Raw genomic sequence first — 27,283 nt, 5'->3', positions numbered from 1 at the left:
AACATTGCTTTTCTGACAGAATGATGAATGTAAGGTTTGATTTAAGCCTGATGACAAGCAAAAAGGAAAACATTTCAAGTTACTAGGATAATTAGTTGAGAAAGGAATAGTGCAATAAATAGCTGCATTGAGAGATGCTATAGAACAAAATATTAAACAAAAGGAGTTTGAAGAGAAACAGAAATAACTTTTAATCACAGTGGAAATAGGTCCCTAAATCAAGTTAATTGACTGTAAGCTACACGAGTAACTGGAGACTCATTTTTGCAGGGCATTGTTTTCTAAAGTTAGTTCCATTCATCTTTAGAATTCTCCAAGCAGGCAGGAAAAAAAAAACCCAGGAGCTAATAGAAATATGTTGCCACAGACAAACTGCTACAAAGGGGCTATAATAACCAACGTAATATAAACAGTAACAACTTGATAGAAAATTTGCACAGTATAGAAATCTAGATAAGGGATAGAAAGAAGAGAAGACAGTTAGGCAGCTTCTTCCAGAAATGCCAGTTAGCTTCGCTCTACTGAAAAACAACATGGCAGAGACGGGGAACAGGATAATAAAGACTTAAAAAGAGAGGAATGACAACAAAAGCCATTATACCAGCACCTCCCAACTGATAACTTCTTTTTGATATTTTGTGATTTATGGAAAATACATAGTGCCAGCTTAGTCATGCACCCTCTGAACTGCTTGTCTATTCTCCCCATCTCTAGATCATAGCTCCATTCCAGTGTTTTTGAGAATTTATTATGTTATGAATTACTAAAGCCCAGTCCAGATTGGTTAAGTTTTTATGTACTTGATATTTTCTGTTTACACTTCCAAATTATCACTTCAAATAATAATAATAATAATAATTCAAATCATTTTTTAAAATAGAAACAGCAATAACTTGATTTTAAGACATAGCGAAATCAAAAAAACATTAATTAAGACATTATAAATTCATAAACACTCGTCAGTAAATAACAGAAACTCATCTAAAGGAGCTGGCAAGCTATAATAAGAAAGCTTTTGGAAATGGTTATTTTATTAAATGTAGAATTCAGAAGGCTCTTTTCCTCCCATCTGTTTGTTTTCATGGCATTTTGTATTATGGAAGCAGCACTTTTAACAGCTTACAGTTGAGAAGTGATCAGCCTTTGACTCACCCGCGGTTTGCAATCTGTCTCTTCCTACAACGCTAATCTGGCACAGTGATGCAAGTATAAACCCTGTGCCAAATCCTGCGCTGATGTATGCCTCCGGCACAATCCTATTTGACTTCAGCTGGAAATGCATGAAGTATAAATCTATGAAAGATTTCACCCCCTGGTCTAAACTGAGTGATTTTTAGCCTGATCTGTATGTGTTGTTGGGCAGTTTACCTGCTTTTAATATTTTAGTAGAGTTATGCTGATTTATGGCAGACAAGAAACTAACCCCACGTGTACAACCCACACTATAGCAATGAAAATATTTCACTGGGAGGTCTGCCAGAGAAGTCCTCTACTCTCCATATTATAAACCTACGCTATACTGGAAACAATTGATTCTATGGTCCAACTCAATGCCTTTGTTCTGTCTAATAGCAGGGAAAGCTACCACAGGTGGAAAGAAAGACGCTTGCCAAACTTCTTCACATCTGCTCATATTTCACTAACTGCAGCCACTGAAATTCTCCTGCTCCACTTGTTCAGCAGCAGTGCAGGGGAGCAGCCGCTCCACACAATACTATATGCACAATGAAAGGAAGAAAATGATTGTGAAGTGATGTGCTAAGACAATGCACAGATTGGGAGAAGCTGCATGAACATCTCATTGGAAAGGCGCCGTGGATCAATGTGCAGTACTGGGCTCCACGCAAATCTGCAAGAGCAGAGGCCAAACCAAACTAGCAAAATGCATTGTAATTCTAGAAGGGGCATAGAGAATTAGTATCAAAGATTAAAGGGGTTTTAGTATCAAAGATTAAAGTGTTTACTAGTTAAATCCCAGGAAATAATATCCTGAGAAAAATTGAACTTAATCTCTTATCACACTCATATCTTTTAATATATTAACAGATTCACTTTCCTCCACGCCTACATGAGATAAAAGACCGCTTTGAGGTAAAGAGTGAAATATATTACTGTACTTAAAGTTCTTAAAGTTCTTAAAAATTCTTGGTTATACTTTGTATTACATATATGTGAAAAATGACTATAATAACTACAGAAAGAATGTGTCAGCTACATATTCTACTTAAAGTGAAGTGTTTCATGAAGCAGCAAAAAACTGGAGAATAAAACTGTGGAACCAGCCAAGGGGCTTTTAAAAAAAAAAATGGTTTCAAAGAAATGGTAAAAGCAATATAGAAGGTATTTAATTAGAAATTTAGAATAGGTGCTATGATTGATGTAAGAAGGGCCTATTGGTCATTAGGTAGTGCCTGTAATCAGTTTCACCAGGCTTTATTTATAAACTATAAATGGCAAGATACAGCCTAAATATGGAGTGTTATTTAATTCGTTTGCAGAAAATAGGTAATTTTCTACACATCTATAATTAAAAATCAATCATTGCTGAAATAAAATTTTTTAAAAGTTGAAAATAAATAAATTAATATTTGAATTCAGACCTCATCTTTGATAAATTGAACTTGGCATGAAGGCTATCCAAGATTTCATTTTTCTCAGAAGAAGCAGATCTGGACAAACTTGCAATTTCATTTCCCAGCTGAAATCTTTGCTCAAATTCTGCAGAGCTGTTGTCCCATGAATCATCATCTGTGGTAAAATCTGAATTATGAAGAGCCATGCACTGCAACCTGTCACAGATTTTCAGAACACATAATAAGACAAAAACAGTGGTTTATTTCAAGAGACAGTAGAGGCAACTGACCTTGTTTATCCTTATGTTTATTGTGAAAGTTTTTAATGGAAAAATTCATAGAAAAAGATTTACTCAGCACAGACTGAGCTCCCCTTTGCGACATAGCTGGGTAGACTGGTGAGCAAGAACAGACTCCAGGATGTTTAGGTGCATCTGGGAGAACCAGCTCTCTGATGCACCAGCATTTGTTGTGTAAAACTCTTATAAGAACCCTTTCTATAGCTCTCCTCTGTCTTCCAGCGTTCCTAATGTAACACCACATGAAGGAAATGAGAGCACACAACCTGCAGCTGCCTCTCCTTAGGGCTCTCTAATCACCCTGACCTCAGACCAGACATCCTTCCCTTCCCCGTTTACAGCTCCTTCTTTACACTCAAGGTCCTCCACAGTAATTCTCTGTTCATAACCTCTGCCATTCACTTTATTTCCCAGCAGGTTTGGTGTCAGGATATAAGAAAGAACTATACACAATTAAATAAAAGAGAACTTAGGAAAAAAACATTTTGAGTAAAATGAAAGTAACTCACCCATTTTGCTCTGAGGAAACCTTCAGTAGTGGTGTCTTCTCTGTAAAGCCAGTGTTTCTTGACCTTGAGCCAAATAATTTGGAAAAATTGAAGTGATGTCTTTGGAGGAGGAAAAAAAATAAATAACAGTAAGACTTCAGTACCATGATTCACTGTAGTTCTACAGAAGATTTTGCTATTAAGTGCATCTAATTAGTTAAAAATTCCTTAAGAACAATGTTCAGCTAAATTAAGGTTTTCATTAAGTTTAGTCATGGTAGCTACTTCCTTATCATCACTGGGGACTCTGCTGTATAAAATAAGATAAATATATCTTGTCTTAAAAATGGCATTTAAAATAGTCAATTAAACTTCCTCTGAATGCCAGGAGAGGAATAAAGACCTAACTCTCCCATGCTTCTAGTTTAGACAACCAAATTCACAGTGGAACAGCTGCACTGTTATATTAGTGAGGCAAAATTCTTAAGATAATTATATATTCATATAAGTTCACATCAATATACTTCATGAAACATAATACAATAGGATAATTTCTGTCCTGTCAGTGTCAGTTGAGACATAGACCACCAGAAACCTACTAATCTACAATAACCTTAGCACCCTGCATTTCTGCATCGCAACCCCTTCCAAAGAGTTTTTGTCAAGTCTTGGTCCTGGTGCTGCAGGTAATTAACAGAGAGCAAGCTACTTCTTGCCATATTGCAGCTTAGTATTTTTAAGAAACCTTTTGCTAAATATAAATCCCAAAGAAGAGCTGAAGAGAATCAAGCACAATCACAGGGGTCTAGCTTTGGGGCAGACTTCTGCAAGAGATTAAATAATTGAGCTATTTTAGAGTACTCTCCAAGACAAGGCTCTTGCAGAGCCATTTCCCATCAAAACTCCCATTATTCAGATGTGTTCAGATTCATTCCATTCCAAACTGCAGCCACACACCACCAGAAAGTCCCAAAGAAATCGGCTGCACATATAGTCAAAGTACAGAGCTCATTGCTCCCAGTTACATTTAGAGGAAACCTAAGCTGTCTTCTGCTATTGCTGGACTGTGAGGGGAAGGAAATTATAAAATCATAGACAACTAAATAAATACACAAAGGTGACTGGTAATTCAATCTTCTAAATATAAGGCCAGTTCAAACAGAAGGATGTGTGTTTCTAACCCTATAACAAAGTGCAACATAGTGAAATTTCTTGCAGTTTGTAGAGGTCTTTGTCAACTCAGACTTCATAAAATTAAAACCTCTAGTTAATACTTCAGCTTATTTTTTTAGTAGCGTTATCATTCAGAAGACACACTGGGGTGTGGAGCAACTGGATATGGTTATTTCAGCCTTGAGTAGCCACAATACTGATTCGAATTCTGCTGTAAGCACCATATTTGCTGTCTCAACAGAACAGAATGAATGAGTTAGAGAGACTGAATTATCCCTTGCCCTCAGATCAAATGCTGGGCAGATTAAAATTCAGGTGCTACATTGCACTGACACTTCATCTGTGAAGAGATGATTGTACACTCTGAAGTGCTTCCTTTTTCAAACAAGAGAATATCATTCACACAAAAAGTTTAAGTAGAGAAACTGGCATTTTGAAGCAAATACTATTCTAATCTTATCATACCTTAGATGTAAAAGATTACCTAGAGCTTTTATAATTTGCAATCCATAAGGATAGTAAAAATACTATTGGGTTTTTAAACGTGTGCTCACTGAGCAGCACTGATACTTGCCTGGTTAATCCTGGCATCTCCCTGCATTCAAAGTTTTCATCCAAAGATGACAATTTTAATACAGATTCTGATGGTATGCCTTGAACATACTTTCAGAAATTTAACTCACACAAAGACCAATTAGCTATTTCTGCAGTTAAACAATCTGATGCCACTTGTTCCACAAAAGGGACTTCAAATAATATATACTATATTGCATACACCATTAACCTTTCCACATTTACTCTTCTTCTTTTCCTCCTAAGACACATGAAAAATATGAGATTGGTGACCAGAAGACTTTCTACAAAAACTTCCATTTTCTTTTAATTTTTAGCAGTTGATACCAACACTGCTTTGTATTATGCAAGCGTATGCATATATACTGACGGTCCACCACCTCAGAAAATCTTCACCACTACTGTGAGCGCATGACCAGCGTGACAAGTGTGCTGAAGGGCAAAGCAACCACAGCAATGGCAACCAGAAAGAGAGGATAAAGCTTCAGTTAGAGTTGATTTAAAAGACAGAACCTGAGGTGAAGGATCCAGAAGGCTAATTAAAGGCATTACCTTGGCTTTCTTTTTGCACATTTGTTATTCCCACTTGCTGGTATAAGTCTTGCAACAATTAAATGGAACTGTAGAGCTTCACAGATTGTCGAGAATGGCCAACACATTAAAAATAGAAAAGGTCTTCAGGTAAAGTGAAAACAATTAGTACGCAGCAGCAACAATTCTCAGAAAGTGAAAATACGTGGACAAGAATAAGAGGCAGGAAACAGACAGGCTTGACATAACAAATATAATTAGAGAAAATGCAGAAAACCCTCAGCTCCCCCATGATGTGATTACTCTAATTAGAGACTGAGAGGAATATAAACAATAAAGCTAATTAGGGCATAAAAGAATCTGGGAGGCTGAAAGCTCTAGAAAGAAAAGCTGAAAAGAAAATCATGAAAAAATAACATGAATTATAAAAATTAAAGTCATCCCTGAATGGAGAGTCTAATGCAAGCCCTTCTGTGCCTCTCATACTTCTGTTGAGACACTATTGGTGTAATTTGGTCATCTACTTCACCAGAAGATAAGAGAGATTGTTTGCAAGCAAAACCTAGGAAGGCCCAAAGACCCCCAGCTATTAGAGGAGCACGTCCGCAGTGCTCAAAACCATCTCAGCATTATTCTTGGTGCTCCTCAGCATTGCAAGTGGCTGGCAACTATGACAATGTACATACGTAAAGAAATCAGTGTGATCCATTTCAAAACCTAGGATCAGCTTACTTTCTTCACAGTCAAAAGAGCTGGAAACTTTGGTTACATCTGCATGCTAGAATGGAATGTAATCTATCTCTACCTAGCAATTTAGCAACATTTCCAAGGAGCCAATTTCCCAAGAGCAGCCCGTTAACCCATGCTGGATGGACCCATTCATAGGATGAAAAGACTGCTCTGGATTTATACTGTGTGCACATGAGGAGCTAGTGAGTTGGACACCAATTGAGTCCACTGTTCTTTTCTAACAGTCTAGACTCAAAAATCACTAGCATTTTATAAATCACATATGAGAAGAGACATGAAATAATTGCATTTACAAATGTATACATTTTACATTCTCATTTCCCTTTCACTGAAAAGTGATGGGAGAAAATTAAACTCAAAAACTATGAAAAAAAGCATTTGGCAACGTCTTCTTCAAAGACTTATAAAGCACCTCTCATACAGAAAGATTCATGTAAAACTGACATCAGGAAAAAAAAAGCATGTCATGCCTCCTGTATAACCACAGATGTAGCCACATTCATTCTCACATTTGCTACAGCTAGACATATTGTTGTTTTTTTTTAATTAAGAAAAATCTTTCAAACAGAAGATTGTGTTCTTAGCCACTTGGCTACCGCTGTGACAGTCATATACAAAGGTTTTGGCGCTCTCTGCAGGAGTATAGGTTTGTTCTGAGGAAGCGTATCCTCTGAGCTGGTTACTTGCAGTCAAAGTCATATTTTTCCTCTGCTAATCTCTCGAGCAATTACAATTTCTGACTATCTCCATAGTAACCCAGAAGAGGCACTAGCTTCATAGGAGGGCTGTGCGCACCCCAGATGATATAGTAGATTCTGCCAAGCCATGTCCACAAACAAAGCTCCAGTTGCTTGACAGCACCTGGAGAAAGATGTCATCCATAGCTTTAAAAAACACAAGGGTTCAAATGCAAGTCCCAGCATCTGTTGCAGAAGACCCCACAACCTGTGATTGTGCCACTGTTTCCAAGGATGAGCAAGCTTCATGCTGCCTTGTGGCAATTTTACTTCTCTATTGCTGTACAGCAGAGATACAGCCTTCAATCTCCTACACTCATTTGGGCAGTTTAAGGAGAATCAGGCTCCCCCTGCCCTCCTGGCCATAGGAAGAGGTACAAGGAGAGCAAGAGAGGAAAGAGATGTGGGAGACTCCAGTTTCTGCCACTGATGGGCTGGTGACTTCTCAGACATTATTCAGAATTGGTGGTTGAAGAGTGCTGCAGGTTCCACTCACAATACACAGCTGTTTCCCATTACCTGCACATGATAGCTTCCAAAGTCTCCAGGGGACTTTGGATGCAGTTCAAAGAGAGAACTCAATTCCTGCTCTCAAGCACCAGACCTAACCCCAACCACATTTTGAAGCACTTCTATTGCCTTGACACATGCCACTTTAAATTAAAGGAAGGCTTCATGGTAGGAACTGTTGACGAGCAATAAGCAACATTTCAATCCCAAATCCACTACAGCAGAGGACTCCAAAAAAAGTAAGAATCGTACAAGATCCTGACATGGTAAAAGACCATGCTCATCCCAGTTACCTGACAAACACTTAGCACACTTCCCTTAACTAATAATCCATTACAAGTCTGAGGCTGCCTCTTAAAGGAAAGTCCAGGAATACTACCAAGCCAAGAGATTATAAGAAATACAATAAAAATTTAAGAAAAGTTTCCTAGAAGAGAAAAAATAGGAGAAATAATTAATCATGCAGGAGACTAGTAATGACTGTAAGACTTTAATTTATCATTTCTACATTCTTATAGGTTAAGTCTGATTTCAGAAGCACCATCTTCCCTGAACAGGGAACGTTTGTATAAATCACATGTACAGTGCTAATTACTCTTATCATAACTGTAAACAGGCATAATGCAGAAATGAATTGAAAACTAACAACAAAGAAAACCCGACACCAGTTTCTGACTACACTTGAAACACATTCCTCCACCAGATTTGGTATTTGTCAGATTCTGATAAAGTCGATTTTTGAACAATGGTAACATGGTACAAACCGTGCTGACAAACACAACAGCATTCAGCTTTTAAACATTTACTGTGTACCAAGCAGCTACATCATCATTACATTACGTACATCATACATTATGATATATGTGTGTCCACACAGAGAAGACACAACCCTCCATCATGTTTTCTCCTAGTGGCAGCACATCATGGGGGAGCTGTTATGACTGCCCACGGCAAATGAAGTATGGCCAACTGTTACACCAAGATCAAGGGAAGGATCAAAGACTGCAGAGCTCACATCTCTAAACAGGCTCCAGACATTCTCTGATGATCGCTTTATGTAGCTCCAACTAAATCAGCAAATAACCTCTAGACCCTTTAAAAGCAAGCACCATTAAGATGTCAGAAAAATTCAGCAATGAAAGCATTACTTAATACAGACTCATTTTCTCTTTGACTTTCCTAATTTTCTGCTAGTTGGGACTGTACAGGATTCCCCACAGGACCGTGGTGCTGGCACTATTTGACAGCAGGGCACTGCAGAAAGACACAGCCAACTGGCAGGTCTCATCTTGAGAAGCATGTGCCAAGCAAAGACTCTAGGCACATAAAGAAGATGCTTAAGAAATGTGTAGCGAGTTGTGTGTTGAGCATTTCCAAGGCAGAAATGTTTCCTCATATAGGGCACAAACAGTGTGCTTGCATCATTCACTTCTGCTGGATTTTGGAGAGTGAACATGTCCTGTAGAGCAAGTAGTAGTGGTGCCTCCTCTTTCATTTGTGCAATATTCTGCTATGTTAAGAAGTAGGGCAATTTCAAGTTCAGAAATATCCCACGCAACAGAGCAGTCTTTGCATATCCTTTATTTAAATCAAATCAGACTTTGAGGGGCTACTGTACTTTCCTGAAAAAATGAAATTTTCAGCTACTTCCAGGACTTGGTAGGTCCTTTTCCTCAAGAGTCTTTTCTTTTCCTCCCTCTGCAAGGGGAAGGCTCCATCAAGAAAACATTGGGACAAGTTAACAATTTAGGCACACCAGAACCTCACTGCAGTTCCTGAAGGTACAAGTAAGTACTTAATTCTTAAGCTGTCCTGAAGCTCCTCTCACCCTGCCTATGAGGACTAAGCTGTCCTTCACACATTTTTCACTCCAGGATGCCATGAGGCTGGCTGTCCAATGGGAGGGAGGCAGGTGTAGAGAGTGACTGTAGGTCTGGCAGGGCCATGACCTCCCTGGACCATTGCCTGTCTCACTGCACACAGCAAGGGAGCAGGGACAGGACAGGGACCAGGGACAGAGCAGAGCCTCATGACTACTCAGGAGAGCTACAGAGATGTGACATCTAAAAACCCTCTGAAGGACTGAGAAGTTATTCTAAGAAAGCATAGCTCCTGTTTCCTCCTCTCCATTTTCTGCTTCAGCAAAGAAAATTGGAAAGCTATAGGAGAGAACATGTAAAAACCGCCAACAGTCTGAAGGAGAAAATATATTTCAGGAGCAGGTGCTGCCAAACCAGTTTAGCTGTTGGCGACTGCCAGAAAGCTGCAAATTGGAAATAGGCAGCAGCAGCCGGCATTGGTAATGATCCAAATTCCAAAATCCAAGTTTGTCTATGGATTACAAAGATAGCCTGTTAAGAAGTATTCTCAAATGCTGCAGGGCATACTGGAAAATGAATCTAATATAGTAAGGCAATTTTTCAGAAACATTTTAAACATGACTGCAATTGTAATACTTCAGGATACTCCGCAAGCCTGGCTTGCAAATGCCAGTATTTCTCTTTGGCGTTCGTGATGGGCTTTTAGCTTAACCAACATTGGTGCTGACTGAATTCATGACAAAAAAAAAAAGGAGTTTCATAATTTTTTTGTAGCCTGTGAGGCAATTCCAAGAATCTCAAAAGTTAAGGAAATAGTGACAACTTAATGTTTTAATCTGACCAGACGCTCTTAAAACTGCAATGTGGGGCACTGGGATGACGGAAACATGAACAGAAAGATAGGTCTGAGAAACAACCGGACGATGAAGCCATCTCAAAAGAAGCTTATTCTTCAAGCATTGCAGTGATATAATGTTGATATAAAGTTTAGGGAAATATATGTTGAAGTATGAAGATGCATTTTCAGACTAGGTGACTTTAAGGATGATACAAGAAAAGGAAGCACAATTAAAAGAAGACCATTGACCACTTCCCAGATGAGGGAACACTTTTCTACATTAAGATGAGATGGGATTATTTTCACAAATTTTCCTTAATCCAAGCAATGTACTGACAAATTGTCACACATAATTATGCTTCTGGCCTTGCATAGTAATATTATATACTCTTATGCCACTCACCTGAGCTTTTGAGATTGAAAAGAGCAATTAGTGAGTTATACTTAAACATGAAATCATGAAGAAGCTGTTTTTCTTCTTTTTTAACATTTATTTAAAAGTTCCATATGTTTAATTCCAAGAATTTTTAGGCGATATTATTCAACTTTTAGAGAAAAAAAAAGGAACTGTTACTAAAAGAAAAATGCCAGACAGACGCAAACAAAGCTCATTAAAACCATGAAAAATGTGACTGGCTTCTGAGCCTGGGGAGGTGTTAGAGACAGGAGGTGAGGGCAAGCAGCAGGCCACTGCAGTGCTTAAAAAATTCAAGTTATCATCAAGACTTTGGTTTAAAAAGGCACGTGATAGATCCCAACTATTATAAGCTTGCTCAGACTTGTATTTTGTCCTTTGGTCATAATAACATTAAACAAGGCAGATTCAAGAACCCTGACATCTGGTAAGTAGTAGGGTTCTCATAAGGTATCATACTATAACTAGGACAACATATACGACCTGTACGTAGATCCTGATCTCAATGGACTGGACCCAGCTGAAATGTTAAAATTTTCTCCAAAGCTAGGGTATGAGATGTAGCACTCGGAGAAGAAACAACAGTAAAATTTTATGGTGAATAATTTGCTGGGAGAAATATAGTTATCATATATTATCGTATAAATAACAGCACTGAGTTGATAAAATCATGGATTCTTTTTCAGTATAATGGAAGCCCCTCCACTATATTTAATTTTTTCATTATTTTAGTTGTCATGAAGGCATTTCCTTTTCAGGTTCTGGCTGAGCATATGACACTGAGGTTTTTCATACAACTTTTGCAAACTAAAAGCCTGGTCCAGGATAGTTAAAGTCACTGGCAAGAGAGATACCTCTTCCAATCATTTTCATTTTCCCTGTCTTTCATGTTGACAATGCAAGGAACCTGGAGAACTAACTTTGAGATAGCAGAAGTTCTTCACTAAATAATGCATAAGCCTTATACAAAAAAATGTCCATTTTACAGTGTACTAAAGCATCCTTTTTTCATGTACTTTTTATTTGTTCTTAGGTGAAATCTCTTTTTAGTACTGAAGATTTTTCATTGAAAAAAGTTATTCAATGTTGATCAGGAATAAAAAGAACTATGAATAAATTCTTCCAAACATAATTTCCTCATAACTTCCTAAGAACTTACTTCCAATACAAAGTAAATCCACATCACTGGTCATTGTGTTCTGCCCCAAGTTCCATTAGAGGCAAAAATACTATAAATCACTAAAAATCCCAGAGTAACAAATTAAAGAACCCAAACAGTATTAAAAGGTAGCTGATAACAATATAATATTTGTTTTCACATTTGGAGAACATTCAGTGAGCACATTCAATGATCAATGCAGTTTTACCTCACAAAGATGATGCTCTTCACTGAAATAGCCTTTAAAAAAGATTACTGTAACATGTTAACATACGCAGTTTCCAAGCCTCAGGAAACTCATTCCATAGTGTTGGGTTCTGTTTTGCTACCAAACATCTTTTTTTCCACCTTGAAAGGTCTTAGATGTCCATTGATACCTGAAGACTACAATGTCACAGAAGGAGCTACCTAATTGATGTTAACAATCAGCTTTAAAACACAGATTTTTGATTCAGTGTCCGTGGGAGATAATTTGAAACACAAAATTTGAGTCCATAAACATGTTCAACTTAGATTCTCAAAGAAAGAAGAGGAAGAAAAAATTTAAAAAAACCCCAAGATTATAAATAATGCATTCCAAAGAAACTCCGATGATTTTCTTGTCTCATGCAGAGAAGTATGCAAATTATATTCAGCAAGTCAACTTCCAAGCAGGGAAACTGCTCACAAAAAACCCAAACAATAATAATACCATTCCAGCTTCCCTTCCACCTGATTTAAGATGTAATCCTTCTCCTGGTAAGTACATACTCCAGTGCACTGACAAGTCAACAAAACTACATCATGCCTCTCAGAGTTTGAAGGAAATTCCTTTTACTACTCAGTAGATGGCTTTGTTCTAGTAACAGTTTATCTTTACATGAAATTTCTTGATGGGAATGATGCACATCTTCCCTCCTGGTCACACAGATGCCAAGCTTTCTTTCTCTCAGACACTGCATTCCCTTTGACCCTAAAGGGACACACTAGTTAGACTATGGATAGTCTTGCAAAGGTGACTTTTTCCAGTCTTGCCCCTGACACAGCATTTTCTTGATGAGAAATGTCATATTTGCTGCATGTGTTCTGAAAATCAACACTGCCCCAATCCTGGATGTTGATCAAAAGGCAGGATTCTGCTCAGTATTCATATGGATAGTAAGTCTTTGCATATGCCTGAAAATGTCTGGACATACAGACATAAGGTTACATAAATAAAATCTCATTCTGTGTTCCCAAAGAAAAAGAAAAGAGAAAAGGAATATTGTCAGTGCTGCTGTCCTCAAAAAATAATTCTTCAGCAAGAGATTATCTTCAGAAAAGGAGAAAACCCATGCTGACAGAGCTGCCCATTTTCATCATCTTCTTTCTGTCTTTGTCCTCTCATTAAGGGAGAAGTCTCTAAGGTGCTATACAAAGAGGTAGACGAAAAAAAAACCAGCAAGTCCTTACAAATGAACCCCATTAAGGAACCCAGACAGATATGACTGTCTCGAAAAGCAGAAGAATTGAAACAACGGATCTCTGTTACTGGTCTCACCCTGACAGAGATGCTGTGGAGCACAGCGAATTTAGAAGAAAGAAGACAAAAGAAAGTTTACTAATGTTTTGTTTCTTCAGGGAGATATAGCACCTGAATAATGTATTATTTTTTTAATCCAGAAATACCTTTTAGCATTTTTAAAAGCAAGGGGGGAAAATAAAAAAAAGGCTTGTCATCTAAATAAAAGGCAAATCTTGTCCTTTGCTATATGTTGGACCAGGCAGTTAACAGAGCCATTTGATTGTAAGCTGAAACAGATCAAAAAGGTTTACTGCTGTTGAATCAACAGCATCTCCAAACAACAAAAGCCTGAAATACACATCAGATCCCTCCATGTAGGATAAAGCATAGTACTAAAAAAACACAGGTTGTCACATAAGTCTTCTGAATAAAACAACTCCAGAAGCTGTTGCCAAGATAAACAGCCACAGCGCTAACAAATGCCTTCTAGTAAAATTTGCAAAGGCAGTTTGCAAAAAGAAATTATCAGTATGGTATGACCTAGCAGGAAAACTGTAAGATACTCTGACAATATGGAAACACAAAGGAAAAATAGAAGAAAGTGGATACTCTAGGCAGTGGAAAAATGGAGCAAAGTAACAAAAAAATAGAGACAGACAAGAGAGACGCTAAAATAACCATAACCAGACATTGTTCTTAAAACGTTCTTAATGTATAGGCAGCTCCTGCTCCTCAAGAATCAACACAGAACAATGGATCTTCCTCTACACAAAAGAAACAGCTTTAAAGCCCCCAAAATGGAATCACATTGAGTCACGGGACTTGAAAGTAGGTAAATTAAGGTAAAACATATAGGCATATTAAACTTCAAAAAGACAATTGATTTAGAAAGAAAGTATGGACTCCATCAACATTCATTCTTCATTGCAAGACATATGGTTAGAATCTCATCCCTACAGTGTCATTGCTGTTTATATATTAATTTATTTTTGTCAGTAACCAAATACCATGACCTCAACAGGACAAAGTATGCTCCTACTTGCAACTTTCTTGTTAATTGAGACTAAAGGAAATGTAGACAACAATACCATGAAGACCTCATCCCTGAAGAGAAACATATGCAGTACAGGTAGGATCCTGATGACTAATTCTGCATACCAGTAACTAAATTATGTTGCATATAAGGAAGCTGATGTCAATATTTAATTTTTATGATCTCAAAGCATTATATGTATGACCTAGTTCTCACCAGATTCTTACAGTGCTTAAAAAGTATTAAGAGCCAGAATTCTCTCTTCTTCATCCTGTCTCCTTGAGCCCACAACATTTGTTGGATTGACACATCGAGAGAATTAAACGATCTGTCTTACTCTAAATTGTAAATAAATTGGTACACTTGTTTCTTGCTTTTGATGTGGAGCTCTTGTGTGTTCTGCCTCACAAACATCAGATTTCCAGATGAAGCAAAGCATGACAGGTCTAACAACATCAATGGAACTGTTCCAACTTTTTTTGACAGACCTGTAGGTTTAAAACTGTGATTAGCATGATACCCATACATACAAATCCTTATGACAATCTATCATTCTTTTCTGCCAAGGGTAGTCTATCTTCTGTCAAAATAAGCTTGTCTGAATAATTCTGACCCTTTAATCCTCTTCAGCACTGTTATACAACTATGAACAGATTTTTTTAATGGGTGCATGTTGCTGTTTTATTTGTGGTTAAAATACTAGTTTTCCATGTGCTGATGTTCAAAATTTTTACTCTGAAACATTCCTTAAAGTTCTAGCTTAGCTTATTTTGGAGCACAGACTACAATATACCAAGTATACCTGGGCCAAAAACATTGTCTTAAATGCACAAATTCCATTGTGTCACTTCTGAGTAGAGTATTTGCTGTTGTTGGCCTGGAAAGCACTGAGAGGCACAACCTAGAGTACACAAAAAGTCTCAGCAAAGAAGCCACATGCTGCCAATGGATGCAACAAACTTGTGTACTTACATAACATTCTGACACAGCCCTGCTGCCTTAGCTTACACAGTGGAAGACACATTAGAGAAAAGTGCATTGCTTGTTACCCTCCATTCTGTGTTTACCATTCCTTTTATCAGACAGATTCACTAAGTTCAGGTTCATGCTTTCCACTCTAAGAGGTTTACATGATGAACCAGCTGTCTATAGACTCCTAAAGAGGATTGCAGCTCACATGTCGTTTATGAGGCTGAGGAGGCAGTTGCTCCTATCACTCCTAGAAAGATTAGAGACAAAAGAATATTTGAAGCTGCTTTTAATTTCGTATCTTCTAAGCAGCAGAGAGAATAAGTTACGTAAGGCCACAAGAGTGGGTGGAGAATTCACTATAAGTACTTACCCACCCTACTCAAGAAAGTATTGCATTAATCCAGAATTAGACTTCTTACGATAAATTCATCAATAACATAGCACTTCCTCCTCAAACAGCAATGGGAATGCCCTGCCAGACATAGCAGTTCAATGTAACTGTCAGTGTGGCTGTTTGAGAGAAATGTTTGGGTGCTCCACCATTGCCAGAGCTTCACTTCAGTCAAAGGAGTTCTTACAAAAACTCTGCTCAGGGACATTAGGGAGTGAAATTGTGAGCAAAACCTTCAGCCTTTCACAGCTAAATTACAGACAGTATTGAGTCAGTATCCTGCCTTTCTGAAAACTGTAACTGTTGCTGTAACTGACAGTCTTTTTTCTATTTCTCCCTGCCCAAAAGAAATCATATAAAAACGTGCAAAGGAGAAAAAAATACAAACCCAAGTGCATTAATTCTGAACCTACCTAGTTTTGACAGACCTGGCTCCAGCTCACTGTGCTGTCCTTGAGCTCTGTTTGGTCTCTGACTTCTGCTGGTCCATTAACACAATTATCGCAGGTTGCCCCTGCAGTCCCATTAGTACCTATCAAGCAGAGAATTGCTTGCTTGGTCACTGTCTGCAAGCATTTTGGTGACTCATTTATCAGCTTTCGCTGTATTTCCGAGAGCAAATCACTTGAGCTCCTTACAAATAGCAGGTTTCAGAAAAAAACATATGATTTGCCAGACTACAGACTGTGACATCCCCCCCCACCTTTTTTTTTTAATTCACTGGCTAATTTCTTCCATCTGCATTACTCTATTTTTTCCGTCAACTACATTCAATTTAACATGAACTTCTGTTGTTAAATATATGACCACTATCCTGGCAATTTTTGCTGTGACTGAAGAATGATTTCCAATGCATCTAACACAATACGACCAACCACTCTGAAACTAATTAATTCTAATGGGAGAGACATTTAAAATGTTGGGCAGACTGAAACACATCTCTGTCATCCTGGTCTCACTCTGTGTTTCATGCTGTACTTCAGCTTCATCCAGTGTAGCCACACGGAAGGGTTTCCATTCATCCTTCTCACTATTCCTACAGTCTCTGTATTTTATTGATATCTCTTCTTCCAGATATTTCTGCCATCAGTGTCTCAGAGTTCTCTCTCCCCACTCTATGCTCAGCAATAGCTCTTCAGTAGCCTGGAGGGCAGAGGCTGAAGCAATATTTTTGGGTAAACATTCACTATGAACTAAACTACCCAAGCTATCTAACTAAACTACCCTGACTATCCTGACTACTAGGAAACACAGAATCCTTCTTCCTTGAAGCCCTTACATTTTTAAAGAAACAGCCACTGGAAGAAAGAGCAATTGGAAGATATAAACAAAACAATGGTAATTATCAGGATATTTACTTAGAAAATAAAATACCTGCGTTGCAATTCCTCTCTCAATGGAGGTTTTATTATGTAGAGAGAGAAAAGTGAAATTGAAAGAGCAGAAACAAACAAAAGAATGCCTTGGATTGTGGTGGCCCATACACTTACTCAAGAGTTAGGGGGAAGGGGATGCCTACTGTCACTCAGATCTAGTCGGGGATTGTATATCCACCCTCCTATATTGTGTGTAAACTACTTAAAGAGGGCATTTACAGTAAGAAAGCTGCACGGGCATTGCTTCTTTTTGATTGGACTGTGAAACAAAACTGACCTTGTCCAGAGCTCGCTCACTCTTCCTCCTTCAGTCTGCAAAGTTCTTGGGCTCCTGGCCTACCTTCAGGCTCACTGAGGTCCAAGCCTTAAAACAGAATACTCCAAACTTACTCTCAAACCTCGGCTTCCTATCCATGACTTCCTTTCTCAACTATTTTCAGCTGCATTTCCAGCTTCAATCCTTCAACCACAGAGCCTGGGCCAGTGGAAAAGTTATCATGTTGACCATTTACCATCCAACAGCAGCACAGCAGTGGCTGCCTGTTCACATGCCTAACTGATGCAGCAATACATTTAAGGGTTCTGGATTTGCAATGTTTTGTTTTCTTTCTCCCTATTCACTATTAGCAAAGACTCAACTGTTCTTTCCTCCATAAAGCTTTTGCCTACATGGCAGAAGATTGGGGACATAACAGAATTCTTATCAACTAGTATCATTTGACCACCTGCCAGTGCAAATGTCTGATTCCCACAAATGGTTTAATGTTAGAGCTGCCATCCACACACAGGCACACTGGCCAGGAACAAAACACATGAAACAGTGATTAAAGGAAATATCTTCATTTAGACATACTCAGTGACTGGGTTAGTTGTCTCATTGTTGAGAACTACTCCTCACGTCAGCTATTTAAGCTCCGTGCCTGCCCTTCTGCTCAACTGTGACTGTCTCTGTGCCACAGATTTCTTTTCAAAGTCTGGCTGTCTGGTTGGCTTAACCCTTTGGCCTTATACTGTTAAAAAAATCATTGCTGACATTAAAAATCTTCCCCTGTTTAAACAGAGGTTTACAGGAGGAAACAGCTGTCCAACTCCAAAGAGGATTGTAGTTTATACGCTACTGGCATCTTTCCACATCTGGCCTAAGAGGTCTAACGAAGATGAACCCCACATAACCATATTATTAACCATTACAAAGAGAGCAGCTTCATGCAAAATTCAACAGTTTTGTGCAATGTCACAGTGACTGAATTGAAACATTTGATCTTTGGAGGTTGGTACACTACAAATTTTTCACTGAGTGCTGAGTTCAGTTTCCAGCCTGACAGTGGGAAAAGTGTGAAGCAGTTAATTATTACCCTATAATTCTTCCAACAGAGCACTTTTAGAAACAAAAATATGAATAGTGGTGGGGTTCTGTTTAACAAAATGTCCTGTCAGAATCAAAAATGGGGGCTACATGGGACTGCTGTGGTTTCAGTCTGCCAATGAAGGAACAGAAATCGTACTACATGACCAATTTGAGATATTGTGAATAATTATAAGAAAGAGAAGCACTGGGATGACAAATAGTATACAGCAATAGAGAAATCACATAACTTAGAACACAGGGAAACTGATCATGAGTGAGTTCTGTGTCTGTATGTTTCGTTAACAACAAATTAAAAGGAGGCAGCAGAACTGTCCAATAACTTATTTGCTGTTGCGCATAATGTTGTCTTTCTGTTATATCATTCCATCTAAATGTTTGATAGACCTTCTTATTGCTTCTTTCGAGTTTTCCAGATTCTGAACAGTATTTTGTGGTGTAGTAGGGGCAGCAGCAGGGAGCTGTAATCGTCTCAGCAGTCCCATGTCCCTACACAGTTTTCTCATAACAAGCTGTGTTGCAGCCACATGCCTCCATGTTAGCAAAAGAAGTTCATTTAAATCAATTAGTAAAGTACTGACTTTAAAATTTCTTTGGTATTATTGTTGATTGCAGTTTCATAGCACCTAAAGCTCCTCATGGGGAATCAGAACTCAGAAACATCCACTACAGATAAGAAATGGAAAGAAAGCCAGAAGTGTCACCATTCAGGCAGCAAGTAAGTTTACCAGAAGCCACACAAGAATGATGAATGTGGTGGTTTGCTGTGAAGTCATCTATCTGTCCTGCACTCTTCTCTAATGTTTGTGTGACTGGCATGAAAAAGCTGAATGGTGTCTACATAAACATTAAATTACGATGTGAAAATGACCACTTTCTGTTTGACTGTTGAACAGAAGATGATCACATTTTATTCTAATAGCCAAAGATCAAAATTAGTCTTAGGACACAAAGAAAATGTAATTTGAATGTTTTTGAGGGTTTTTCCCTTACTTTTTTCCCCTCCTCTGAAGCTTTTAAAGCACCTAATGGATTTTGCTTATTTACACAATAACCATGTCTTCTTGACATCTAATTCTGTCTCATAAATGACCTTTAAAAGTAGCAATATAGCAACGTAATTAAAAATCAAAGCTGAGATTTATAATCCTTCATTGCTAAAAGCACAGCTTCACTTTCATATTGACTTCTTGCTATACAATAGCTTATCCTCTCCCAGCTTCTGAAACTCATAGAAAATACAATTGCAATCTTTCTATTGTATTGCTGCAAACCGAGAATTCAATAGACACTTTTAACTCAATGACCTTCCCATTGCAAACAAATCTCCTTGCTGATCCTGGGACCACAGATTCAGAGCAAAGGAAGAGTTAGATCTGGTTGATTGTTGTTACTTTTTCTTACATAAGTGAGCATTACGTAAGTGAAACTGAGGGACAGGAGAAAAACCGAGAGAAATAGTTTTGCTTGATGAAATACAAATTCAAGCAGATTCCAATAAAAAGAGATTATATTTTGCTATCCCAGAGATGAATCTTCTTAATGAGGCACAAAGATTAAAGAAAAAAGCTTCCAAGGGCTATCATATTAAATTACTAGCAAACTCCAGGGCCATATTCATCCAAATATAACTTCAGTGGAGTAGCACTAGAGCTTAGTTTCATCACCTTCCTTTCACAGTCTAATTTCCCTGTAAAGTTCATGACATAATGAATACACAACTGCCAACCATTTCTTTTTCCCTAAGAAGATAATGTTATTATCTGACAACCCGAAGGCAGTACAACCAGAACTAACATCAAAGAAAGAAAGGGACTAAAAGACAATATGAAATGAATGCCATGGGGTCAGGGTACTCTATTACTCCTTTCTTCCACCACCTTTCTCCACTTTTATATTCCAATGCATTCCATTCTTATTTCAGTAACAAAGTTTTAAATAGCAGCACAAAGTAATTGATTACATGGGATTAGGAATTACTATTCATCTGATATTTATTGATGGTCTTCAAGGTTTAACAACTCGTAGCCCAAAAAGAGTTGAATTCACCCCTCATCCTGTGGATCACAAAGGAGGATTTGAGGTTCGATGGATAAAAAGCCATGCCATTAAGCTATTCCCATGGAAATAGAACTGATGATGATGAGACCAAAACAACCAAGGGCCTTACTTGTGCCCACATCCTGTACACGCAGAGACATGATGGAAGGAAACCCTCTGTGCTTTTGGAGATGTCAGAGCTGACCTGAAGAGCATGGCCCATGCTGCCACAGAGCACTGTGAAATCTTCCTGCAAGGTAAGGGACACAGGAAGATGGCTTGAACCAATGTCTGTCAACTGGAAAAGCCACTTTCATGTAACTTATGAAAAAAAAGCCTGATCAATCCATTGTTTAAAGGCTGAGGAGAATAAGAGAAGCACAAAATCAAAATCCAGACTTCAGTGCCACTTCATAGTGCTTTAAAACCTGTATTTCCAATAGACCAAAGCTCAATGTAAGTATACACCTAAGCCAGGTGAATTCCCACTGAATGTCCCTGGAGTTAGTTTATAGCCCACTTCAGAGAGGATTGAAGCAAGCAGGATGCAGCAAGCAGGACTGAAGGAATTATGTTGCTCACAAGAAGGTGGATAGGCCTATTTCAGGAGGAAGGATGCTCTGGAAAGAATGTCCTTGGAGTGACCACTGTGGACGGTCCAGACCTCCTCACAAAGAGCTGAGGGAGCCTAGGGAAGTTTAGTAAAAGCTGGATTCAGAAGCTACCGTTCTTCAACACACAAAGTAAATGAGAATTTTGACAGGCAGGCAGCCTGAGACAGTATATACACTGACCACAAAATACTTGCAGTATTGTGCTGCAATCAAATGGAAGAGTTCAGTACAGAACATCTTTGTCCTTGGGAGAAAGGCCCTGCTTAAATCAAGAACACTTTCTTAAAAGTAATTTTAGCAACCAAGATAAGTCCTCTGTTCTATTAAACAGATTCTTTGTAAAGTCTTGTCTCAGTGTACATTTGAACAATTCAGAGGACCTAGGAATGTTATCCCTGAAAGATAATTTAACAGTTTAAGTTAAATAGATGCATTAAAACAAACCATACAGACATGCTAGATTAGTGAACCTCTTTCTGGCAAGAAGAAAAGGATTTGTTCTCCTTTTTTTTTAATCATTGGTAGTTTTCTTTGCAAGCGAAAGAACAATTCACATTAAAAGCCAATTCTCATTCTAATGAAACTAATCAAACAATTCATGAGTCTGCAAAGGTTTATCCATGTTTTTATCTGCATTCTTTTGTGCAGTCCCAATGATTTAAGGTTAATTACTCATACTAGAGGAGTCACACACATCACTTCAATATTTAACTGCACCTAATGTGCATTGGCTAAAATGCATGCTAAGAGGAGCCAGATAAGATCCATCTCCCTGCAAAAAAAAAATATCAATATTGGAAGAGCGAGAGAGGTAAAGATCAGGATATCCTTTCATGAGCCCTAATATGTTGCTATAGAAGATTAGATATACATTTATCTGTAAGGGAGTATGAGCATGGCTTTTTAATTGTACATCTATTCCTAAATTGTGCACAGTGACTACAGTTTATCCAAAACAAAAATATTGTTATCAAAAGACCTGGAGCTACTGCCTGCCCTTGCAAAAAGACAGGCTCCCCCATGATTTTGTATTTTTCATCACTGGAACTTGTGACCATAATTTCCAAACTGTGATTCATAGGTTCACAGTAAGTTGCACATTGCCTGTGCACAAATTCATATCACCAACTGAAAAATAACAGGAGGAAGTTTAGCCAGAAGGGTGAGTCCATAAGAAGAGAAATGTGGGTTTAGTTTCTGTGCCAGGATAGTTAACAAGACAGTAAATAGCACTGGGAAACACACATGTAGCAAGATATATATATTTATGAATTCACAAAAGAAAAACCTTGTCTCCAGGTGCACCCATTGTTCCCTTCCCTTGCTTTCCTCTGATCCTCACACAAAGCTTATTATACCTGCTGTGCTCTTTCAAAACAAGATGACATTAATTCACCCCTACCACATGCTGAACTAAGGAACTTTTACAAGAGTTAATTCCATCGGTAAAACTCTTAGTCAACACAAGAAATCCTCAAATACTCCAAAAATCATTTCTAAAGGATTTATGTGGCTTTTGTGGTCAAGTTGACAATTTGATTGTTTTTTTAATACTTGGAAAGCATCGCTATAATGATTTCCAATTCTCACTCTGATGGAAATACTTTCAGATGCAGTAGACTTATAGGACACACACTGTAGGTAAGCAAGAGGTTCAGCAAAGCTCATCCAGCTTGCCTAACTCTCCCTCGCCCAGACTAAGAATTTTACCAAAATGCCCCAAACCTCCTTTCCTCCCTGTATAGGCAAATTTCCTTTTAACTGAGATGCAGGGGTATGGGGCAGCCCTCAGCCCAGCTCAGCAATCCAGGGATGTGACCAGCACGCCCAGAACAGTGAGGAATCTCCCCAGACTGCACCCTCAACCTGACTGAACAGTTGTGGAGTACCACATGAAGAGGAGGGAGGGAAGGAGAGAGAAAGAGAAAATTATGTTCTTTGGATCCAAAGTCCAGACGACTACAGGTTAAGACCTAGGATTCTGATCTGCATTACATATCTGTTCAACTTCAGTTACGTAATGAAATAAGTTATACTGTTTATTTAATTTAAAAAAAAAAATCTGATTTAAGCTCTAAACTACTTTGAAATCTGCCTTGTTTTTTCCCTTGTTCGAAGCAGTGCAACAAGAATCTCCAGCATCAGGTTCTTGGCACTTTGCTTCACCACTGCAGTATAGGCCATCTTGTTCGAGGCAGTCATCCCCAGGCAGCATTTCAAGGCCTGTGTTCTACAGGAGGTAAGATTAGGTACAGCATTGCTCTCACTTTAGGCTCTGTCAAGTCACCTCTACAATTTCCCAAAACTACCCAAAAAAGTTGACAGTCTACCCTTGACCACATTCCACGCGCTGTAGTTGCTGCTGGTGCAAAGCTTGCCGATCCTGCTAACAAAGAGGTTTAACAACATGAATGTGTGAACAACAAAGATCTAAAAAGCCACCTACAATATTTTGGGGTCAATAAAATATTTATTAACACTTATAAACAGAATTGCTGATGATGTAGCTGCCACAATACAAAAGTCTAACACTCCCGCTCCGAAACCTGCACCTTTTCTAATGCAGGAGAGGATGCACCAGGAGCACACACTCCTTTTACGTTTGCTATGTGGTGTGTCAACTCTCCCAGCTGCGTTATCAGTGCCATTTCAGTGTTCACGGTCTTAGCAGTAGTGATTCGGTTTATGGCCTTAAGATCCCTTTTTCTGAAAGAGTTGAGGGATGGGACATGTAAACTGTTTTATCTTTATGTGTTTTGTAACATCAAGAAGGGAAGAAAAGCTATCTGTCTGATCTTGAAAACGCAGCAAAATTGAACCATGACTATTATTAAAGCTGAGATTAGTCCAGAAATCTGGTGACCACGACCCCTTCCATGGCAATTAAGATTGCCCCACTGACCCATTAAGCTTCCTGTTCTCTATGTGGGTAGAAGTAATAATTCACTTAATGAACATATACGTGCTCTGCAAGGAAATAAAAAATAATTTGGATTAGAAGAAAAAATATTCCATTTTTCCTTATTCTTACCTTCCCTGCATGGGGACAGGAGTGAAATCTTTCTGCAGAGAAATGCAGCCATCCTCCTCTATCGTTGATCTTCCACAGAGGGACTGAGGCTCTCCAAGGCTTGCTACCATGCCATGATACTCATTTAGTAACCGCAGCTCACTGCAACTTCTGCTCACTGGTTTGACTGCCCCCTTTGTGGATAAACTGGTTGGATGTAAAGATGTCTGATTCAGCTCCATCTCTTGATGTCTAGAAATTGTACTGTCATCTTCGTTATCCAAATACATCTGTCCCTGTGGGGTGTCCTCCTAAAGAAAGTGAAAACAAATATATAAGGACTAAAATGAATTGAGTCAATGTTTACTTCAGTACAAGCATGTTAAAAATGCCAAGCAATATATTCTTTTGCGCACTTTTGGATTTTTCTATTGTTGGTTTATTTCCGGCAAGAATAATTCCAAACATCATTGCTACTTCAAAATTACCTATTATAAGAAGCATTCAAATACATAAAGAGAAGGATCATCTATTTTTCCCATGCTTACACATGATTTTCTCCCAGAAATTTCCCAGCAACTTGCACCATCCTTTCACACAGAATAACCCAGCACCATCTCCACATCAGAGGCAAAAGGGTCACTGGTGCAGAACATCCTCACAATTATAACAGTACTACTCCACCACCACAACGACTTTATTCCCCGCAGAAGGCACCACTCTCCCCCAGCCCTCGGGCTCCCTCAAAAAGCCCTGTCATGCAGAAGCAATGCCACAGATGATAGCCCCTCATTAAGCAGAGCAGGTACTCCAGTTTTATGAAGACAACGTGCCATTCCAGTAATTGCCAGAGGCATTTGTGAAATGTGAATCAAACCTTGATGAAAATTAGGTTCTATTATATGATTATTAACAGTGATTATAATAAAACTTAGTGCATAACAGTCAAAAAGCTTTTATGCTCTCATCAAAGAAATTCAGCATGAAAAGTCATAAAAAACACTTCAGAATCCCACAAACTGCACAAATCAGACACAAAGACTGAGTTAAAGATCACTCTGTTTTAAACACACACTGTGGAGTCTAATCACTGGAATATTTCAGCATAAAGTGCTGAAGCCACCACAGAGGACAGCAAGAGCTCAGGAAACGGGCCCGTCAGCCTCCAACATCCTTGCAGCAGGGGACAGAAGCCTTGTAGACTACGTAACTGCTGTTCTCTGCAGAGATCTCAGTACAGGACATGCAGGCAGACCTGCAGGGCTGTAGGGCAAAAGAAGTACAGAAATAGGGAAGAGGCTCTGCTTCTCCCAGCAGGAGAAATCACTAGGAAAAAAAAAAAAAAACAAAACAGCTAATTATGATTTTGTTTAAGCTCTTGTGGTCTTGCAGCCTAGAAGGGAACGAAGCCTTCTGAAAAACAGACTAACTTACAAGTTACTTACAAATGCAGATGGTGGCTCCAAGCAAAGGCAGACTTGCTAGTCAAATATAAATCTGAATTTCCCTAGGTAGCATTTTGTTCCCCAGTACTGCTTTTTTTTTTTTCTTTCTGTTCCTAATGCCCTTAGATCTCATATCCTAATCTTCATCTCCTGTCTTTCTAAGCAGAGAGTGCCCAGTCCTGGTCCCTACAATTCAAAAAAGATGTGGACAGACTGGAGGGACTCCAAAGCAGGGGCACAAAGATGATCAAAGGGCTGGATTATCTTCCCTATAAGAAAAAAACTGAAGGAGTTAGGCTTTTTCTCTCTGGAGAAGAAAAGGCTCAGGCAGAACTTCATTGCAGTATTCCAGTACTTAAAGGGTGGCTACAAAGAGGACAGATTCTCTCTTCACAGGTAGTCACATGGAGAAGAAAAGGAGCCATGGGTGCAAGTTGCACCAGGATAGGTTTCTTCACTATATAGAAAGAAATTTTTCACAGTGAGAATTACTGGAACAACCTCCCCAGGGACACTGTAGAGTCCCCATCACTGGAGACTTTTCAAGACATAGATGGACAAGGTGTCAGAGAACCTCATCTAGGATCTCTATCCCACAAAAGGTTGACCCAGACAGTCTTTCAGGATCCCTTCCAACCTGAGCTGCTCTATGAATCTGTTATTAACAGCCTGGAAAGCATCAACAGAAATAAGCCTTTGCTTACTTGATCTTTCTTGGCTTTCTTGAAAGGGAGGAAAAAAAGGAAGGTGGGGGCACTGAGGTGAATTACTGAAAGAAAGTAGCGGCTATTGGCTTCCCAGGGCTCCCATTGTTAGACATGGCTCACATACATCAAGAAACTTCAGTTTTCAGTGGATAATGGCTCTCCCTGAGATATTTCCATAAAGAGACAACACTTTCATCACTTGATGTAAGGAACACAAGCATGGCTGATTCAGAGCTGGTTCAGGGCTTCTCTATGGCCTAGAAAGCACGGAATTTTGGTGATCCAAAACAAAGTACTGAGTGAAAGGCCCATAAAGCAAGGCTTACCATTCATGCACTGTGGGATCTGAGGTTGGAGCTGTTGGGAGGGCCAACCACACCAAACAAGGGTCTCCAACACCTTCTTGTCACCTCTGCTAGCCTGCTGCCTTACAAGGCAGCCATCTTTTTCTGTTCTAAAATCCCAAATTGCCTTCCTTTCTAAAAAATAACTTTGAAGTGCAAATATTTTCATCTCCAAGTGGAAAAGAAAATTGTTCTTGCCTTCAATTTGACTTTATATATTTACATACTGGTTTTATTAAGGCACTCTGTAAATCATAATTAAGAGATCTGCCCACTTATTCCATTTGTATTATCTGAGTGCCTACTGTGAAAATACACATTTTTAAATACTGTCAGGCTGTGGAAACATGAGCAATAAACCTACAGCAAGTCAGGCTGTACTAGTTTTTAAAAGATGAGAACCTGAACATAACCTCTAAAACTGATCCTGTCTCACCCCAAAAGTGGGAATTTTTTATCTTGAGGTGATCAAGGAATAAATTAGTCAGGTTCTTATAGATAAAAAGCCTTGGCATTCAAGACATTTATTTTCAGAATTAACATCAATGAAAAAATAAAAGAATGCCAAGGACAAGAAGCTTGAGAGGAAATCTGATGTCTTGATACAAAACCATAAACAGCATTTTTAAACATTCA

General features: G+C 38.7%; 1 protein-coding gene across 1 annotated transcript in view; it reads right to left on the bottom strand.

Annotated features, from left to right (window-relative positions):
- OCA2 (OCA2 melanosomal transmembrane protein) overlaps positions 1–27,283 on the bottom strand; it is a 188,637-nt gene that overhangs the window by 140,557 nt on the left and 20,797 nt on the right. Inside the window, exons 2-4 of the mRNA XM_069876050.1 lie at positions 24,173–24,462; positions 3,382–3,480; positions 2,601–2,789 (exon numbers count right to left, since the gene is read on the bottom strand). Of these exons, the coding sequence (XP_069732151.1) occupies positions 2,601–2,789; positions 3,382–3,480; positions 24,173–24,441 (557 nt within the window). The 5' untranslated portion in view covers positions 24,442–24,462. The remainder of the gene's footprint in view (positions 1–2,600; positions 2,790–3,381; positions 3,481–24,172; positions 24,463–27,283) is intronic.

This window comes from Phaenicophaeus curvirostris, chromosome 1, assembly GCF_032191515.1.
Source record: "Phaenicophaeus curvirostris isolate KB17595 chromosome 1, BPBGC_Pcur_1.0, whole genome shotgun sequence".
NCBI classification, from domain to species: Eukaryota; Metazoa; Chordata; class Aves; order Cuculiformes; family Cuculidae; genus Phaenicophaeus; species Phaenicophaeus curvirostris.
Note: the sequence above shows the minus strand (reverse complement) of the source record. Positions and strands in the feature narration are given on the sequence as shown.